Source organism: Neopsephotus bourkii, unplaced genomic scaffold (assembly GCF_033783945.1).
Source record: "Neopsephotus bourkii isolate Nb327-2 ecotype Australia unplaced genomic scaffold, CSIRO-AGI_Nbou_v1 NB_1707, whole genome shotgun sequence".
Classification (NCBI taxonomy): Eukaryota; Metazoa; Chordata; class Aves; order Psittaciformes; family Psittacidae; genus Neopsephotus; species Neopsephotus bourkii.
The window spans coordinates 5679574-5700095 of record NW_026902181.1 but is presented as its reverse complement, the minus strand read 5'-3'; the positions used below and the strand labels follow the sequence as shown (position 1 = coordinate 5700095).

The following is a 20522-nucleotide window of genomic DNA, read 5'->3' as shown; positions in this document are numbered from 1 at the left end:
ACTAAGAACTCAAGGAACTGCTGGTATTGTAAGAGCAGAAGACATCACTCTTCCACAGGCATATGAATTCCAGCATTACTCCATCTATTTTGATGACACAATTCTACTACAGTATTATCACCACCAGGGCTATGGGCAATAATACTGGTGCTGTCTCATGAAGCACTGAAATGAGGTAGATGTGTATGCCTTGTCACTGTTTCCTAAACCCATTTCTTTTACGTTCTCTGCATCACCAGTGACTCTGAAGCATCCCTACTGCATGGAAAAAGTCCACTCAAGGATCATGGTATTCAGGTCTTACTGATAACCATCTTTTTGCAGATATAGCTAATGACAGAAGTGCTTATCATCAGGATAAAACACACAGCATGGTAAGCAGCAGTCACTTCAGAGGCCAGGTGAGCAGGGGAAGCTCCTGCCTTCATCCCCAAGAGCTTTCTGATGCCGGTCTTCCCCCCGGGGCTGACCCCTAACCCTGTCTACCCCTTTCTCCTCCCCGGGCCCTAAACGCGCCGCTGCTCTCCGCTCTCCTCCAAGCGTGAAGCACCTTCACGTTTCCCCGGAGCCGAGGTCGCAGCGGCGCAAAGTACAAGGGGAGGTGCCGCACGCTGGCGGCAGGGCCGGACTGGCCCGGTCCCGCCAGCTGCCGCCACCGCCTCCCCCCGGTTGGCTCCGCAGAGGCGAGAATGGCGGCTGTCCCCGCCCCTGAGGCAGCCCCGTGGCCCGGGCAGGCCCCACCCCGCTGCCTGCCCGGCAGGGCGGGAAGGGGCGGCCCCGCAGCCGCCCTATAACCCCCGGTTCAGCGGCCGGGAGGTAGCGGTTTCTTGGGAGCGGGATGGAGGCGGGAGCGGTGGCACGGCATCCCGCGGGTGCGCGTTCGCTGGGCAGAGCGCTGGCCGGTCCTCGCTCTCAGGAGCGCCCCGGGTGCCCCCCGGCCCTCGGAGGCGGTTCGAAGGCCGAGGCGCGGGTGCTGGTCATCAATACAGGGGGCACCATCGGCATGGTGCAGGACGACAAGGGTGAGGGGGCCCCGGGGGGAGCGGGACCGCGGCGGGGTCCTCAGCAGGGCGCGCTGGAAGCCGGCTCTTGCGTGGGGTGCTGGCAAGGCGCAGCGCCGGGGGATGCGCTGCTTGTCTGAGGCCGAGACTGCCGCTTTTCTAACTGCGCAGCCCTGCTTTGTGGCCGGTCTCCCTGGCGCGGTTTGTGGTTCAGCATCCTCGGGTTTCTCGTAACTGATACGAGCAACGCCAGAAGGGTGTGTGCCAATTTCTAATCCTCTGTTCTTACCAGCTGGTTATTTCGGTGACTTAGTTGATAGGCGTCCTTCTGAATAGTGAGCCTCACAGCTAGTTAGAGCAGGTTGCCGCGTAGGACAACGTGTTTCCTGAAGCATGAGTTCTCCCCTCCACGCACTGAAAATGAAACCGGCTTAATCGTACCGGGCATGCGAGCTTTTTTTAGCCCTAAAAGATCATGTGCCTCGCATTCCCACTGGGAAGAGCGTGTGCTGTTGGAGGTGGTGGCCGTGTCAAGGAATTTCAAGTAGTGGCATGACAGACGGAGCTGATGCAAGAGGGGCAGCATGCGTAGATGCTGCTAAGTGTCCTAGCGAGTGAGATCAGATGCAGCATCTGTGCTCACCTGCCTCTGGACAGGCTGCTACTGCTCTCCAACCAGCTCTTGACTTCCTTCAAGAGATCATTGAAGAGTTCTGCTTTACTTTACTAAGCGAGGCCAAGACTTACATTGATGAAAAGGCTGGACATGTCAAACCTCCTCCCACCAGCTGCAAAACGTTTAAGTTTCAGTATGCTGTTGGCATTTTACACAGAGGCTTTTTGGGTATACTTACTGGTATATGCTGTGTTTTCAGGTGCCCCTAAAACTAAATGTCAGCAGGTAGGTGCTTAGACTCACCTGACACCTCAGGTCCCCAGACCAGAAGCTAGTTGGAGTGGCACCTGGGCACCACAAGGCCATTACTCAGTAGGCACACATCCAGGGATGCCAGAAGCATCCGCTAGCTAACGTATCTGGGAAAAGGAATGGGTTTTGGCTGGCTTTGACTTGCTGCGGGGCTATGCATTTGCCAGCGTTGGTATAAAGGAAAAAGGGGGGAGGGAAGCTGTCCAATTTTGATGAAAATCTATTCAATTTTCTTCTTCCTTCACTTGAAAGGCAGTGGAGCATCCCAGGGCTTCAAGAGCTTGTCTGTTTAGGTTTAGAAGCACAAGTACTTGTGTTCCCTGCTGCAGAATTTCTAGCCCCTGCCTGAAATACACAAGGGGCTTTGCCTCAGAGCTTCCTAGACTGGTTTGTTAGGTATTTTTCTAATACATACCCTTCTTTCTCAGAAGACAGTGTTTGGTTGATCCTTATTATTGTAGGGAAGATGCTCTGCTTTAGTTTTTATGGCTGTCACCTTTGTGTTTATCAAAGTTGTAAAAAAAAAAAAAGTCTGTATTTCATATGACATGTGTTGACTTTCCTCTCTCTGAACTGTTTATACTGAAATAATTTCCTACTTCGACTGACTCAGCTTCCTAAACACCTTTTTAAAGCAAATAAATTGAAATGACATGTCTCATTCTTTTATAAATTAACTCTTTTTTTTTTCTTTTGCCTAACAAGAGTCAATCATTAAATCATGTGCAAACAATCTTGTAGTTATGATCCAATGATGCTGACTTGCTACATCCTGGTAAGTTTCAGCCTGCTTTTCATTCACAAGACCTACCCAGCAGAGCAGCCAGTGTACTTGGTTTAGAACACTTGGCAGTCTTTAGCATTCAGATAGAAGCTGGTGAATGGAAAGGCAGCATGCTTCAAAGGAAAGAACAATAGATGCTTATTTCTTTTATTAACTGATAGAAAATGCCTGTTTACAACCATACCTAGAATTACAAGTGTTTTATTTCAAGCAAAGTGGAAAGTAAGTAGATTTTTTGAGCTGAATTAAACCAGCACCTAATAGCAGCAGCTGCTTAAAGTGAAGGGATCAAGCTAGGTTTCCACCTAACTAATTTCTGTCTAGGCTTACAAGTTTTTTCATGGCCTTTCAAGTTGTGGGAGAAGATAGTTTCATTCTTAAAATCTAACAATTTTGAGAGGCCTAACATGTTCTGCAGGGAGTATGTTCCTGTGCAGAACTGCCCCCATATGCAAGACTGATACAATCACATTCCCTGTGTATGTATGGAGTGATTATTTATCACCATGATACCTGCTTGTAAACCTCTCGCAGAGGTTTGACAGTTGACTTATGCACATGTGGCCTCTCTGGCATGTCTTGGACCTGTTGGACTTCTGCACACTTACAGGTTGCTGTGCAGGAGTAATATTCAGAGGATGGATAGTCTGCTTCTGTTTGTGTGAGTTGAGTGACAACCAGGCTCAGTTGAAGACACTCTCACTATTTGTGTTTTTGCTGCCAAATTATGCATTTCAATGCATGTTTTAAATTTTCCTTCTGTTTCCTATGACTTATTTCCTCCTACAACAGCCTCTTTTGGCTTATTGGTAGCTCATTTCAGAAAGACAATCTTACTGCACTCATTAGTGAGGTTACTGTGGTACTAATCTTTGCATCAAGTTTGTGCTCACATTCTCCTGGCTGGTACCTTCAGGAAGATTTAACCTGAAATACTGAGAGAAAGAACACCCAACAAATACAAGTATAACTAAGCTAAATGCCACAGGAAGATTACTTTATCTTGCAATAGAGTCTGCCTGGGTAACTTAGTTAATTATGTGTCTTTTCTAGACATACTAGACTACCAAAGGACTGACTGCTGTAGTCTGAATCTTTTTCTGTTTGAAACCTATCCACATTTCTGAAAGCTCCAACTACTGCAACTGCAGAAATGAGTGTTTTGGAGAACACTTTCTGCTGCTTTGCCTTTGCAAAATATAGTTATTATCTTTGGGATCTGGCACTATAGATGTATGTGCCACATGTATTGATAATCCTATAGGTAAAAACTGGTTTAGTGAAGTTCTTTGTATTCTTTAGCATGGAGAGTTTTTTAGGATTCAGGATGATGACTTCAGCATGCATTATGCTCCTTCTCCCCAGTGCCAGAGGTTTCTCAGGTGCAGAGTCCCCACTGACACGGCTGCATCAGACTTTATTCAACTCCCTCTTCTCTGCTGCAGCACAGGTTATAGGATGTCTCCATTGGCAAGTAACTGTAACGGTTACCTATGGGAGCAGGGTGAAAAGCAGTCTCCTTGACTGGAGATAAGACAGAACCATCCTTGTTCTCCTCAGTCACAGTTGCTTGTTTCTGTTCTGCCTTTGTCCGTCTGCTTTGTGATGCTGGGATTGGCCAGCTAAAGAAGGAGAGGACAGAAGTTGGTGGGAGCTATTTGGACAAATTGCACAGCCTGCCTCTTCTCTTCAGGGGTGAAGTTGCTTCAAATACTTGGTTAACAAGCTTGGCTCAAAAAAAGTGTTTTCCGTGCCTTATAAAGTAGAAGTATTCTTAAAACAGTTGCACTTGAATTGCCCCATATTTGCTTCTTGAAGCTGTAAAGCAGAAACGCATGGATGCGTTTAGGGGACTGCATAGGTTACAAGTGGGCAACATTCTGCAGAATGTCTTAACAAAAAGGTTTAAGTTCAGTGGAAGCAGTTATAGAAAAGTCCTGACAGATTTGTGATTAAGAGATGAGGAACTGCTGTTTATGGAGGAGGGATTTAAGAATATTAATGTACATCTGCTCTCTGGTTCCAGGAGCAAATACAAAAAGTAAACAATCTAATCCATTGTCAATATTCAGAGCAAGATGAGCATTGGCTAAACAAGAATAATCAGAAAATACACAGAAAACACTTGAAACTGGACTGAATTTCAGAGCCAAAATGACTGTGCCCAAGAACAGCAGAAGTGGCCTTTTATGACTAAGCTAGGAACATCCTTAGTAGGAAAAGCAGGGATTATAGCTGAATGAATGAAACAACCAAAGCTTGAAAGCATGTTAGGTGTATTTTGTAAAACAGAGTATTCCGGCAGGAATCCAAGCAAATCCACTCAAATGCTGTTGCCATCCTGTGAGGAAGTTGGCTATGAAGAGCTTTGCTACTTCATTTAAGGCAAGCCAGGAGGGAGATTAGGGAGTTCTTAAGGATTTTTCTGTCAGTTTGGAAAGTAAATGAGTAAATGGAAAAAGACAACTCTACTGAAAATACTCTGTGGTTTGGAGTATTTACTGTTTGAAGGTGAAGCAAAAAAAAAAAAAAGGAATATGCTAAGTTGGGTGAGAAACAAACAGAAGAGCTAGGAAGTAGGGCAGGATTACTTGGCTTCAAATTAGGAGCAACTAGAACTAGCAGAAGTAGGATAATGTGGTTTGAGAGTTTGTTTGCCATCTGAACAAGTGGTATAAAACACAGTCACTGCAATTGAACTGGACAGTAACACCAGTAGAATCTTGAAGTCAAGAAGGAAGTGCCTCTGATTGAAGTTCCTTGAATGAAAAACATCCCAAAAGATCAGATCTAAGAAAACCAGGGTGGCTTCTGGCTGTGGATGCCAGGACTGTTGCTGTCATTCCTGAATTGGGAGATGGGATGCAAGTTAGATCCACAAGTGCAGTCACTTCTATGAAGCTGAGGATTGTAGCATCAAAAATGTAGGTGCCTTTCTGGCTAAGAGAGAGCAACATGCGGATTCCTTTTGGAATACCTGGTTGTAACCAGGACACTTGCAGATACAGCAAACGCTAAATGTTGGCTAGTTTAAGGGGCAGAAGACTTATAAAATTAGGGCCCCTACCACAGAGAAAGACACCATCATGACCAGGGAAAGGGTGAACAGACCTTAAGACACATCCACGTATTTTAACTTTTTCTATTCAGCAGCTTATGCACATTCTCTACCTCTTGTCAACTGAGATGTTCAGTCATAAACCCTCTAGTGGAAAGTACTTACTCAAGAGAGAGTGATTACAGCACTTAGGACTCTGGGAAGCTGATGTTTCTCTACATACAGATAGAGAATCTGTATCAATGTTCAATACATACTGTGGGCTTTGATTTAGATTTTTTATTTTTTTTTTCTCTCTGGAGATGCTGTTGCCATTGATAGACAACATACAGCCTTCCAATATAGTCATACTACTGCTTTGCTGTTTGTGCCAATAGTACTGTAGGCTAAGAAGTTTTAAGTATCACAACTCGATAGTACAAAGTAATGCTCAGTGTTTTGTAAGTCTTCTACCTCTTTTTCTGCCACAGGTAGAGAATAGCTGTGGCAAATATAAAAGAAAGTGTAGCTTTTCACTACAGTTTCAAAAATTGGCTTCTTGCCCTTACTGATGGCTGCTGTTTGCACACAAACAATTAAGACCAGGTAGAATATAAGTATTTTAAATGGAGGAGAATTGTAACATTATTTCTCTTAAATAACATATGGACTTATTCAAGTCAAGAAAAGAATAACTGTACAGAGATTTATTGGTTATATCTGATTTTTGTGTTCTGAAACTGGCAGTAGACTATTTAAATTTAATTTGGAAGGATGGGCAAAAGCTGTGTAACTTGACTTCTTCCCTCCTTACTGTGCCACTTGCTTCCTTCCATCCACGTGCCATTATTTACTTCCTTTGTTCTTTATTTTCAAGGGCTTGCTCCTGAGGCAAATAAGTTAGTAAGCAGCTTGAAAACAATGCCAATGCTGCATGATGAGGCATATGCCCAGGAAACAAAACTGAACAGCTTCCACGAATTTCCAGAAAACACACTGGTGCTCCCGTAAGTATGTTTTCCTTGGGGAGTGGAAGGGTTAGGAAGTACCTTGTTAATCTTCAGGTAATTACATCAGCAAACTTTAAATGAGTGGAATCCGTAATGAGATTAGCAAAAATGCTTATATTGACTTAAAAGGAAAAAGCCTATTGTGCCTGTTTTGATATATTTGAAATGAAGTGTCTTACAACTGTTTGAGAAATGACTTCTAAATTAAGCAACAAGTAACCATTTTGGTAGCTTAGTCCTGCATTTTTTTTCTTGTATTGAATATTAATTTGCTACTGTGCAAACATACAAACATTCTGTAGAAACTAAGAAAACGGTATATACAGCTCTGTGTGAATTACCTTCAGGATGTGACTGAAAAAGCAGCATCTAATTAATGCATCTGTGAATAGGCCTCATGCTTTAATTCTGCAGGCCTTCTGGTTTTTAAAAAAACCTAAAAGCTGATTGTCTTTCACAAATTTATGCAACATTATGGTAATAAGTGATGGGTTTAGGATTAATCTGCATCGCTTCTTAACTGTTGGACAATGATTAATAAGCTTATTAAGTTTTATTTAGAGGGCAGTATGTTAATTTGAGATACTCCTTGGCTGTGCTGAATGACTGTACCCCTGTAAACGTTAACTTTGCACAAAGGATGATTTTACACAGTCATTAAAAAATTAATGGATCTATAGCTGTTTTGCTATAAAAGTAAAAATGGATATTCTTCCATCTTTATGGAGAAAATCAGGACATACAAAGGAATCGTAAGGTTTATTAATTTCTTTCTATTTTGTATTGAGGTCTCTGTGTAAAGCTTTTAAAAGTAGCCACTTAAAAGGCAGATGGCCAGAAAAAGGGTAAAGGAAAAGGAAATTAACTGCTTGCTGGTGGAGTAGTATTGATATGAACATGTAGTTTGTGTTAAATATGATGGTAATTCTAAGAAAAATGGATCTCTTACAATGCTGTGTTTGTAACTGAATAACTTTTAAATACCTAAGAGATTTGAAATGTAACAAAACTACAGTAGTATACCCATTTGAATCCTAAATATAGTTCTCCTGATACTTCTTTTCCATAAAGGGCAAAAAAGCTTAAAACAATCATTCACATCAAAACCTGAGGTTTAAAACCCAATCTTGTCTTGGTTTTTTGGCACTGCTGAGTGCTGTTTCTGGAGGTTGGTCATGGCAATATGCCATTTTCTCTTTTGTGCTAGCCCAGTGATATTTTAACTAGGAGGCTGAGAAATATTGTGAGTTTCTGAGGGAAGAAAATAGGAGTATTTTGTGAACTTTGCATATTTGTGCGATGACCTCAATCTAAGAGGAACAGTATGATGTCTTTTTAGAGAGAGGCATCAAAAGTCATAGACTGCATTGGTCTGTGCTGTCAGTATGTTGTGTTTTATCTAAACATCACATCCTCAGGGGAGCTTTCTTTTCACAGATTTTCAACTGACTTCCAAAGTTACTCTTAGCATGTGTGAATATGATGTCCAGCAAGGCAATTTTTCATGTGAAGTCTAACTTCTTAGGTACAGTATGTCAGCTGGTATGAAAAAAACCCTACACATTGTTTAAATGCTCTCTATGCTGTACACAACTGTCTTGCAGGCCTCGTAAATGGAGTGGGTCTGCAGATTTTATTAGCTGATGAACTGGTAATTGACTCTTGGTTTTGCATATTTTATGTAGCTATAAATATGTACATAATCACAAGTGGGGACAAAACACTATTGAGAATGCCTAGGGAAGGTAATCAACTTTTCTGTGCACTAATCAACCTGATTTCTTTTACACATCCATGCAATATTCTGATCCTTTCTGAAGCCTTTGACTGTCTTCTGATATAAACTTTGAAGAATCTCTCACAGTTACATCTGGCAGGGAACTTTGCATCATTCAGGCAGTGGAAAAGCATTAAGAATGCTCTGAAGGTGATCCTGGTAACCATGCTCCCGATGGCTCTGCCTGGAAGAGTGAGTAGGAGGGACAGAGCTGGCCTGCTAGCGGTTTTTTGTTAGCTGTTCATTGGCCACTGCATTGCTAGTTAAGAACACATTCCAAGTAACGTAAGAATGGGTGAAAATGGTTCTTCCAAGTTTCAGAAAGGTAGCAGAAAATAGCAGGGTTTTTTATTACGCCAAATCTTAACTGCCAAGTTGACTTCTATGTAGTTGACTTTATTCTGAGTGGTTATAAAGTAAATGTGGAGAATTGAACATGTTTTGTGGGGTATAAAACACATGCTTTGTATGCAGTCCATTTGGCTGGCAAATCAAAGGTCTTTGAAGAGTAGGATTTCTTGTGATAGCCAGGTGGAGAAAGGGAGACCCATGGTCTCTGGGAGCAGGAAGAGCAGACAGTGTGCTTAAACCTGTGACAATCCCACTGTGATTCCACAGCCATCATCACCTTTGATAGGTCTCCTCCAAAGGGGATCATTTTTAAATTGGGTGTCTAGACACTCTTAATCTTTGGTCTCCATCCGGTGGGCAACACAGTGCATGAGGTTTGAAAGTGTTACATTCCTCAGCCCCGCAGGTACTTTATCTGATTGCTTGACTATTTGCTTTTGTTTTGGTTGGGGTTTTTTTTTTTTGTTTTCCCTTTATTCTACTGAGAGCAGTATTTTCCCAGCTGTCAAGGTTGCACTTGTGGCCAATAATTGGTAGCCACTGAGTTGTTTATATTCCTGAGGCTTTTGTTTTACACCTATGCCAGTATTTTAATATCTTTGCTATTATCACATGCTTAAAGTCCACATCATAACGAGAGACAGATAGTACCATATAGCAAACTTTAATAACACGGTGACAACAGGCCCAATAGGCTGAGACTGGGGTTTTACAGAGTAAGCCTATTACTAGCAAAGGCAACAGTCTACTTGAAGATCTTAACTAACCAAGAGAACTTTTTCTGAAATCTGAGGCCAGAGAAACTGACAAGAGTGGATCTTCTAAAGGCCACAATAATGAATTCCAGTCATAACACTCTTAAGAGGAGATACCCTTTGTGTCATGGAACGTTACCTATTTATATTTATCAAAGGATCAGAAAGTTGTTGCAACTCTTCTGTTGACCTCCTCTAAACCTTGGGAGCTTTATAAATACCTCTCAGTAGCTTATGAAGCATTTTTAAACGTTAGGGCTTTGTATCAGCTTTTGTTAGAAATCAGTTCCGAACTTAAACAAGTAAGTCTGGGTTCTTCTTTTCTGTCTTTAGTTTTGCCAGCTGCTCTCCACCTCCCAGATTATATTTATTATTAAATTAAATTTAAGGATTTATGCTTTAAACCACATCAAGCTATGAATTTATAAGCTTGGAACTTAATGTTCCAAATTTAAGACCTTTTTTTTTGCCATAGACTTGGGGGATGGGGAAGAAAAGAGTCAAAACTACCAATTCAAAAAAAAAAAAAAAAAAGAGAAGCAATGAGCTGATATTAGCTCTAATAATTACTTTTTTTTTTTCTAACTCTCTTTCTTTGTAGTGTCTCTAAGCAAAACAAAAGGATTTTTTACACAATCCTAGAGCTCTCACCGCTGCTTGATTCTTCCAACATGACTCCAGAGGACTGGGCCAAAATTGCAAAGAAACTTGAGGTACTATGGTGAGGGATAATCATTCATTTATTGCTTAAACAGAACCATCAGTTTATCAAGTATACTTAGCAAGATAAAACAACTCACTAGTGCTATACATTTGATATATATTTGTTTATTTAAAATGCAAATGTTATGTGCCTTGCTTTGTTACTTGCAAAATAACAAGTACTGTGCTTACAAGGCCTGCCAATTTTTTTTCTTTTGAAAATGTGGCAAAGTCATTAAAGTTACGTAGTTCATGAATAAAGTTATATAGTACAGAATTATGGCACAATAAGCCAGGCCATAATTCTGCGCAAGAAAATAAATAGGAAAATTGCAGCTATAATTGAATGAGATATGTAGTATGTAGGTTGATATGTTCTAAAAAATTGACTTAAATTCACTGCCCAAAAACATTGGAAAAAGTCCTTAGCTGCAGGTGACTTAACTGAAAGTGGTTTAGTTACTCATCATTTCAGTATTCAAATAGCTTACTAGTTGGCTGTTCATGTAGGAAATAATTTCATGTCTTTACGCCTTTCTTACACTGGACACAGATGGACTTGACTAGCTTTGGCTTTGCAGCCAGTAAGAAAAATGCTATCGTGGTTAGGCTTCCGACACTGGGAAATGTTTAAAGCCCTAGGTATTTCTGCATGTATAGATAAATTCATTACATCCTTCTCTAGCATCAAAACCACAGCATTTCTGTCCCTGTGTCTGAACTTAGCTATGTGCTTTTAAGAAAGTATAAATGTGAAACATTTAAAATACTTCACACCAGGAATTCATATATAGCTGTTAGAAATAAATAACCGGGGGCCTACTAAGGTACTGCTCTTCCATTCCTGCTCACTCTGTGATAGTGGGCTTTTTAGTGTAAATTTCCTTCTTTAACCAAGCCACAGCAATGCATGCGAACAGTGTAATAACACAGGGAATGATGCTGAAGATTCAGGGAAGAGTCCTTCACCTTAGGTCCTCTAGTCCTGGAACCACCAAACTAGGGATGATGCTCCTTCTATTGAGTTCATCTTGCCAGGCCAGGAAGAGCCGGAGCTTGTGTAGAGGTGGAAAGCCTCTAGGACAGAGCAGGGGTGCAGCTAGGGAAAGCTCAGGGCCAAGAGTAGGAGGTGTCAATCCCATGATGAACAGGAGAAAATTTACCTTTATTCTTTAATGACATATTAGTTCTATTACAGAAAAAGTTTTTTTTCTTGTACATGGAATGCAGCTTCTCTGTATATAGCAATACCCAGTTTGCGTCATCCAAGTGAAATGTGCTGAGAAAAGAAAAAACCCAAAACTTCTTCAACTGTCCACCTTATATAGACACTTCTCCTTCATGTTCATCTTAGACACATACCTAGCAAAGCCTTGTGCTTTTCACTGTCTGACTGACATTCTGAAGTGTTTCTATAGGATATCTCCTTAATAGCCAGCCTAATCTTTCATATTACGAAGCTTAAACCAGGCTATGTTCTTTCAAGTCTAATGAAGTTCATAAGGCTGAAAATATTTGTGAGCATACTGATTGAGTTAAAGAGGACAAGTTGCTATTTCTGTGATCTTAGGCCTTCTTGAAACTTACCTTGTTACTTCATTGTTGAATAACTATAGCATGCTTTTTGTGTCATTCTGTAGTTTGCACTACAGAAAGATCTTGCAACACTGGCTGTTGTTCAGATGGCTAACTTGTTAGAGATAAGCAGAAATCCCCTGAAACTTCCAGTAGGTAACAATGTGTGGGCATGAGTACTAGTGAAGAAATAGCAAAAGGATGAGTAGAAGTCTGCAGGTGAATTTGGAGGTGACCTTATTATCAGGAGATGCCTGAGATTCAGGAGATGCCTGTGTGCCTACTACAGCATAAGAAGTATAATTAAAAAGAAATCATGTTTAATTCTGTGGCACACCCATTTTCGCCCCACGCTGGCACTTCATAGATCTGCTTAAACTTCTGTGTAATCCTTTACATGTTACCAAATTACATCAGAGACATCAGTGTCTCTCACTACAGTGTTTACCACGTGCATCATTCGTGGTAAACATCAGCTCGAAATTGAGGAACCAACTCCTTTTTCCTCCAAAAGCCAGCAGATGACTTTATTCTAACAGGATGATCTGTGTGATTTATGTCTTAGCATTAAAAAAACCCTCCTGTGTGCAACTGTATGTAGATTAAAGTTGTTATAAAATTACTTTGTGCATCTGTACATGCCTGATAGTCTAAGGTTTCTCAAAAACCAGCAAGTGTATGTACATTAACGAACAAGAAGAAGCCTCTTTATCTCTTTTTGCTGGTCATGTACTGCTGCAAAAGGGATGACTTTTTAACAGAAGAGGGCACTCTTACACTGGCAATTTGCCTGTCTGCCATCCGGATTAAATGGATTTTTTTCTATATGCTGTGATAGCCTTGGTTTGCCTAATCTGTTCCCGTAAATGGTGTAATCTCTAAAGTAAAATCGGCAACAAAGAATCAGACTATACGGCTAATTTGCATATGTTAACATTCCTGTTTAAAGACATTGCTAAGCTTTTCTTAATTAGCAGTCTTCTGGTTTTAAAATGCTGCATTAATATGTATACATAGAAGAACCCCTTTGACTGTTCCATAATTAGAATTGCTGGCTGTAGTGCTTAGTGTCCTATTAACCCTTAATTGCATTTAAACTGAAAACAGGATAACTTTAGGAGGAATTATGTGTGTAGCATCCTTTAACGTATTACGCTGTTGCTTGTATCAGTGGAAGTAATGCAGTATGTACTTCACTTGCTGATGCCAGAGCATTGCTCTAACAATGTGAAAACTTTTCAATCTCCAGGAGCACTACGAAAAGTATGATGGTTTTGTGATCCTTCACGGCACTGATACCATGGCCTATACAGCTTCAGCCTTATCCTTCATGTGTGAGAATCTGGGTAAAACTGTTGTTCTGACAGGATCTCAGGTAACGGGCTTCATTTGAAGGTGAAGTCAGAAGCCTCATTTTTGGTTTTTATATGCAAAACTAGGTAGTATCCTGACTGTCACTGTACAGTTTAGTAGTGAATGGTCATAGTGCTGGTAGAAATTAGTGATAATTGACAGGCTCACCAGCTGAGGATCTACCCCATAATTTTATCATTAATGACTTTACAATTCTGTACCAAATCAGACCAGTAGTTCATTATGGCTGGGGCCAGATGCTTCAGAGAAAGATATAAGAGGCTGTCATTGGCCATTGTGTATTAATCGGTTTATAAGAGAAGCATCTTTCCAGCCTCAGGTGGCTGCTGGTTGTTAGCTGTCTTTTTTTTCTTTTAAGACCCTGAGGTCTTTCTTACTTTCTTACTTCATCAGTTGTTATCTTGTTGCGTTCTTTATGATTTTTTTAATGATCCCTAACCATTAGATAATTTCTGTTCCATCGAACATGGTCTGTTTCCTTTCCTCTAAAGACCATATTTATTAATTTTCATTCTCTTAGCTGGAGATCAGTTCTTTGCATACTGTCTGAGGGGGAGGGGTTGACTTACTAGTATAGCTTGCTTGAGTGTAAAATATAGCTCTAATCACAAAGGAGAGATGAAACATCGCACTGTAAAATTCCCCTCCCCATCTCATAACTTCCCTTTCATATGTGGTCTATTTGAAGTCAAAATACAAAAGTCTGGGAAGGAGTAGGCTCCCACTTACTGTCTTGACATGGGGCAGTCTAGTTGTATTACATCATATTCAAGGCTTTACTTTCTTTTTGGCTTTATTTGGAGATCTGCCTGACATATGATCTAGCAATGGAATATGTGATTCTTTTTCATTGCTGAAAGGAGCTCTGACTCTGTTAATAAAGAGACAATCTGAAAAGATGTGGAAGTCAGCAGACCAAATTTCTGGGTTTAGTCTTGTCCTTTTCTGTCAGTAATAACCTGCTGGCTCAATTTTTCAATACTATGTGGAAAGATGGTGCAAAAGGGCTGTTGTGGAGCCTGTAGTGGCAGTTCTGTATGATCCGGGGCTGTTGCTTTTTCTCAGTACAATCGTTTCTCCCATGCTCAGTCACCTTAACTATGCCTGCTTTCTATTTTTTATATATTCCCTGAATCAGTCTTTTAATCTGCTTAATCGCACTAGAATCATCTCTATATTAGCTTTCAAGCACTTAAATTATAAAAGTCTGTTAAGCACAGAGGGAAATCCTACCATCTGCTGCAGTCTAAAATAGTTTGGATTAAGGAAACTTTGTCATAAATCATTGTTACATAAATTATTCATGTATTTTTATTTCATAAGTTGGACTCTTTTTCTGCTGTGTAGGCTTTACATAAGGGACAGGGTGTAATTTCTGTCTCTGCTCTTCAGGTGCCCATATACGAGCTGCAGAATGACGGCCGAGCCAACCTTTTGGGCGCACTGCTGTTCGCTGGGCAGTTTGTGATTCCTGAGGTCTGTTTGCCTGTGAAGACGGTCTCAGAAGCTGCTTTTCTCCCTGTAGCCAGGACACATACTTACATACTCAAAATATACGGTAGGCAGTAAGGAATTGCAGTTAAACAGGAAGATAAATGGATTCTTCTGGAGTTACAGGCATTTCCATGGCAAAGCACATGCTGTTTTCTCAAAAGTTATATCCCGTTTTGCCCATATGCAGTCTATGAAGACTGTCAAGTCTGAAATGTAGCTTGCAGCAGACTTGAAATCAGAGGTTCCCTTTCAAATATGTGGGATCTGAAGCACTTGTAAATCAGTTTTTAGATTGAAAGTTACTTTGAAGTTCTAAAGTTGCCCTAGAACTGGTAGAATTGTCTTTTAGCTGTAGTTCCTGAAGTGTCGATGACGATATATCTACTGTACGTGGAAGTACCTTCGTGGTCTCAGCACCCTGCTTTTAAAGATATTGGTGCTGCACAGTCAGACAGAAAACTAGTCAGGTTACACCTCATTTCATTTTTGCCATGCTCTCAAAGCCAGTTCTTATAAGACAATAGCAATAACTGGTTGGCCAAGATCTTTAACTAATAACTTTGAGGTGTCTCTTTTCCTTCAAATTTCAATTGACAGAATTTAAGGATCTTGAGAAGGAATCTGTTTATGTGCGGTAACTCTCTTGAAAGTTATCCTCATTTTCACCAGGCCTTTGTTAAGGTTTTGCACTCTGAATTTAGATATAACTGATGAACTTACTGAAAAGTCCACACTCCTTCTTTCTTCTGTCTCTGAAGTGGACTCAGGCACATTTGCTGTCTCCTAGACTATGCCTCATGAGAGGATTACAAAACCAGTTAGCTCTTAACTTGTTTTGTTCTTAAATTCTTAAACCAATGTGTGAAAGATGGGCCAATTCTTTTTGAAAGGGTAAGAGTTGTAAACATCTACTAGCCTCTGAGTTGCTTTAAAGATTTAGAAAACACTTTATAAAGGACGAACTACAGTATTTATCTACAGAATCTTTTAATTACTGGCTTATTCATAGACCTGTTTCTTTACTTGTCTTGCAGGTGTGCCTGTATTTTTATAATAAACTGTACAGGGGAAATAGGGTGACTAAGGTGGATGCTGCGAGTTTCAATGCCTTTTCCTCACCTAACCTGCCTCCACTTGCAAATGCTGAGGTTGATATTACAAGTAAGCAACATCTCTTAAGCCTTGTAATGTATGCCACATGCAGTAGAACTCTAGCTGAGAAGAATCTGTGTCTATGTAGTTGAAATACTATTTTAAACTCAAAATCTTTGAAAGCCTTGTAGCTTGCCTCCACTTTACCTGTTCTGAAACTGTTTAAATATTAGTAAGACACAATTTATGACTCAACTGCATTTATCTGTTGAATGTAGATGTGAGCTAGCTAGACTGAGTTTCACTAAAGATCAAGACTAACCAGAGGGAATGTTGCCCCTCTGTCATGAAAATGCTTGCTCTGAAGATAAAAATGAGGGAGTGAGGACTGAAAGAACAAAGAATATAATCTTGTTAATGACCGTGCTGGGCTCGAAAATCAGTCAAAAGATTGCAGAGTACATGCAGCTTTGTTTGATTCATGTCACTATGTAAGATGTTTTACTGGATATGTGGGAACTGTCTAAACTGCAAGTGCACTGAAAACAGCAGACCCAGAAAATGCACTGGGTGAAGGTTTTTTTCCCCCAAAGTTACTCAGGCTCCCTGTAATTCCTATGTGTCTGTTTTTTTAGGAGGGGAAAAATTGCATGAAGATTTCAGTATCCATTTGCAAACTCATTATCACACTTGGTGTCTGTTCTTGAATAAATTACACCCTTTATATGAAGAGAGGAGAGCCACATTTGGAGTCTAGCCAAATGAGGAGTTGCCAGAAAACGTACGAAAGGACATTTTTAAATCCATTACGTTAAGCAAGCTGGTTTTGGGTAGGGTAGGTATACTAAAAAAGAGTAGCACTTGGTGACAATCTCCATTATCACAAAAAATAGGAATACAAGGGGGTTCCCAAATTCTTTTGCTAGGTGCTTTTAGTGGCAGTAGGAGATGTAGCCCTCTGCCATGCAGCATTCCATTCTGAATGGTTTCTACCACTAAAGAGAGACATTCTGCAATTTGGAAAAATAATCTTATCCCTTCCACCTAATAAGTGGGAGTTATTCCCAGTTTCAGGATCCAAGTGCTGTATTTGTAGCAGCCAGATACAAACTGAGAAAGCCTGTGAAATACTGTAGTAGTCCGTAAGACATCTCTCAGAGAGTCTGCCACTGTTGTATTACTGTGCTGTGTCCAATTTGGTGTATTTGAAATCAAGAGGAATACTTTCAGTTGACTGCTGCAGTAAACTGGGGAGAATCTTATTTCTTGGGTTTTTACGAACTGCATCAAATAGGGTATAAATAAATTCCATTTACTGACTGATCAGTAATGAAATCAAGCTGTAAATTGTATGCTATTTCTCTCTTGGATTTAAATGAACTGTTCTGTGATTCCTTGCTTATATTAGAAAAACGAGAAAGTTATTAAGTACTTCCCTTGGCCCGTATTGGGTCCCATTATATTTTCAGCAGAATGCCTCATTGAGATCAGTGGGGATTTCTGATTTTAAAACTGCTGGTGTGATAGGCTCTATTTGTATTTGTTTCAGTTGATTACCCAGTTAGAGTAGCATCATTTATCCAAGATGATGGTGTCAGTACTGAAGGATTGTTTCATTTTGAAAAAGCACAGTTTATAGTATGGGCAAACTACTAGTGCTGCTTTATTTTGTCCAAAGTAATTGTTTGAAACATAGCTGTCTCCCTTGAGTTTGCTTGTTCAGTCCTCATATGAGGCTTTCACAGAGACAAGGAACCACTTGGGCTTTTCAAAACAAACCAAACAAATCTAGTATCTTTTAATCATTTTTTGTTCTTTTTTTCACAAATGCCTTTGAATATGCCTTAATCCTTCTGTAGAGAGGGCTGACTCTTGCTGCTTCAGCATTGTGGAAAGCAGCCTGAGGATGCCAGGAAGAGTAGCCCATGTGCAGAAACTCTTCCTCAGGCTTCCTGGTTCTAACAAAGCTGGGAAAGAAAATTACAGAGAAGCAGAGGGGGAGAGATGACAGGATGGAAGGTAATGGGATCATGGTTTGGCATACAGGAATAAGGAGAAGACATGCTCTTTGAGGCTAGCCATACTGTATGAAAGCAATAATCTACTTCAGCGCCAAAGAGGAGAGGGAGAAGCTTAGTTCCTTTTCCTACCCTAGCTGTGGCTCTTTTGTTCATTTTTGGCTTCTGTACTTCACTCTGTTACCTCTTCAGGTGAGGCTCCCAGTAGAGTTTTGATCCTATCAACCAGCTGTGTTCTCGGCCAGATCCTAAGACACCTAAGAGTCCCATTATCCAGTTTTAGATGAGCAAGTGTGTCAGCTTCTTTAAGACTTTCAGTTTAGCACAAGAAAAGCCTGGAAGAAGGGAAAAATCCTGGCTCACTCCTGAGATGAATAAGAAGCCCAATGACAATGGGAAATACTTTTGCAGGAGAATCAACAATCTTTGTATGAAATGGACAATACAGGAATAACAATAAATGTTTCAAAAATCTTAAACTGAAGGGACCTTGCCTTATTTCTCCCATATTGTGAAAATAGGAGAAAAAAGGAGGACTGTTTGACTTGAAATATGCAAAGATTCTCAGTATATTTCATAACTGGTTACTCTTCTCTGTTCTTGATTGTCCTAATGAAGCATATATGAAACTTGTTTTCTTCATCACGCATTCATGTAACTTCTGGGAGTGGTGCACATGTCCAGGGCTGCATGATGAGAAACATAGCTTGTGCAGGGGATGAGCAGAGCCTGTATGACTGTGCATGTAAATGTGGTACAGCATCAGTGGAAGGTTAGAAGGCCCTTTTGGCCTTGTCTACCCACCAGTCCCATTAGAAGGAAGCTGTTTGTCACTGGCCAAGTCTGTGTCTTGATTGGCAGTTCTAGTTATATATAGTAAGAAGCCCAGGTCATTTATATATTAAGGCAAATGCCAGCTCTCTCCAGCGAAGTGCTTTTGGTCCCCCTCTCCCTTGTAAGTAGGCATGTTGATTCTTGCAACATCACCATTCAATTTCAATATTAATTTCAGAAGGTGTGTGTTGATTGTTTTACAACAAACTGCCAAAAAAGAGGGTCTGTGTTGTTTTGCCTCCTTCAGGAATTTGCACTCGTAGGTTGGCCTGCGCTCCCCACCCCTTGGCTGTTGCCATGAATCATAATGAGCACCAGGGCAGCTTATATAATGGTAGGGCTTGCCCGTAGCCCTGCAGAGAAGGATGAGAAGAAAGCGTTGCTGTTTGTCTGGAGCTCTGCAATCACAAAAAGCTGTATTTCTTGTTTGATTTCATAACTAGGAGTTCAGTAACCACTCCTAAGGGAGGTGTCGCTCTTAGTTGCTGCTCTCCCATTATAAGTTGAAACCTGCATTGTGGCGTAGGTGCTGTTTAACAACGGGGGTGGTGGGAGGTGGTGTGTGTTGCTGCTTTCTAGACTGTGTAGAGCTGCTTTTCTCTTTTAAGTCAGGTTGATGTTTTTTTCTGCACTAACTGTATCACTGTAGTGGGGGGGGGTGTATGTGTGTGTGTGTGTGTGTGTGTGTGTGTGTGTGTGTGTGTGTGTGTGAAAGAGAATAAAGCTGAAGAAGGTAAGAATGTAACTTTCTGAGCTGTAATCTTAAAAGCTGTAGTGTTTGATAGGGAGGGGGAGATTTGAAACAGTGAAGTATTGTTTGTATGATGGTTTTGTTTGGAAGAATAAAAAGCCTTAATATCTTGAATGCAGTCTCCTTGAATAATGAAATCTTTTCTATCACAAGCCATTTTGGGTACAGTACATAAATAACCATTACCTCTTTATATATGTACATTGCGTTATAAACTTCCTTTCTGCCGTGCAACACTAGTAGCTAGCTTATGTTTCTTCAGGTTTGTATCCATATTTACATAATGCTGTACACTCTATCAGTTAAACTCTTTACAAGCACAGACCATCGAAGTCACAACAGGTTACTGTTTTCTGTGTTGTGCCAAAACTGAATATCCCTAATTAGTCTCTTATCTGTAGGATAAAAAACTGTTATGAATACCAATACATATGTTTTTTTGCACTTCACATACTTGTATCTGAGTTTCTTATTTAAGATCTGTTAGTGATTCCTAAGATTTTTCCTTTTCTCTTTTTTCTTTTTTTTTTAATTTATTTAACAAAAGAAGATTGCTGTGGACTATAGGCTGCAAGATAGCTGGTTTATTCAGTACAATAGAGATACTTGAACTTAACTATGCAACATAAATATTCTTTCTTTTTACGATGTAGCCTTTGAGATGGAGGTTGCAAAGAGTGTGGTCTGAATTTTTTTTCCCTGCATGGTGCTCTGTTTCACAACAGTTCTGAATAAATCTGAGATGAAGTTGGGCTTTTATGTATATTTGTCTTTGACTTTTGCATTGCACTTGCCTTTTGTTCTGCCTTTTAGACTCATTTGTCTAATGGAAAGCTGACATTTGTGGATTCTGCAATACCAAGCACGTTACACAGGCTGATGGGGTTCATGACCAAGAGAATGTTAACTCGGGGGCAATCTTTAGTGTGTTTTTTTTAATATAACTTGGACTTACATCACTGTACTATGTCTGCATGCATTACATTTATCTTAAAGAAGATAAGGGTTTTGGTAGAGCATACTTCAAGAGTACAGGTAT

General features: G+C 40.5%; 2 protein-coding genes across 4 annotated transcripts in view; one reads left to right on the top strand and one right to left on the bottom strand.

The window, feature by feature from the left end:
* Positions 1–20522, bottom strand: part of PPP1R13B (protein phosphatase 1 regulatory subunit 13B) — a 326672-nt gene that overhangs the window by 187591 nt on the left and 118559 nt on the right. The gene's annotated exons all lie outside the window — the stretch shown is intronic.
* ASPG (asparaginase) overlaps positions 805–20522 on the top strand; it is a 48032-nt gene continuing 28314 nt past the window's right edge. For all 3 annotated transcript variants that reach the window (XM_061376331.1, XM_061376329.1, XM_061376330.1), the window contains exons 1-6: positions 805–1022; positions 6628–6757; positions 10245–10356; positions 13170–13295; positions 14687–14770; positions 15823–15949. In XM_061376331.1, coding sequence (XP_061232315.1) covers positions 839–1022; positions 6628–6757; positions 10245–10356; positions 13170–13295; positions 14687–14770; positions 15823–15949 — 763 coding nt within the window. In that variant the 5' untranslated portion in view covers positions 805–838. The remainder of the gene's footprint in view (positions 1023–6627; positions 6758–10244; positions 10357–13169; positions 13296–14686; positions 14771–15822; positions 15950–20522) is intronic.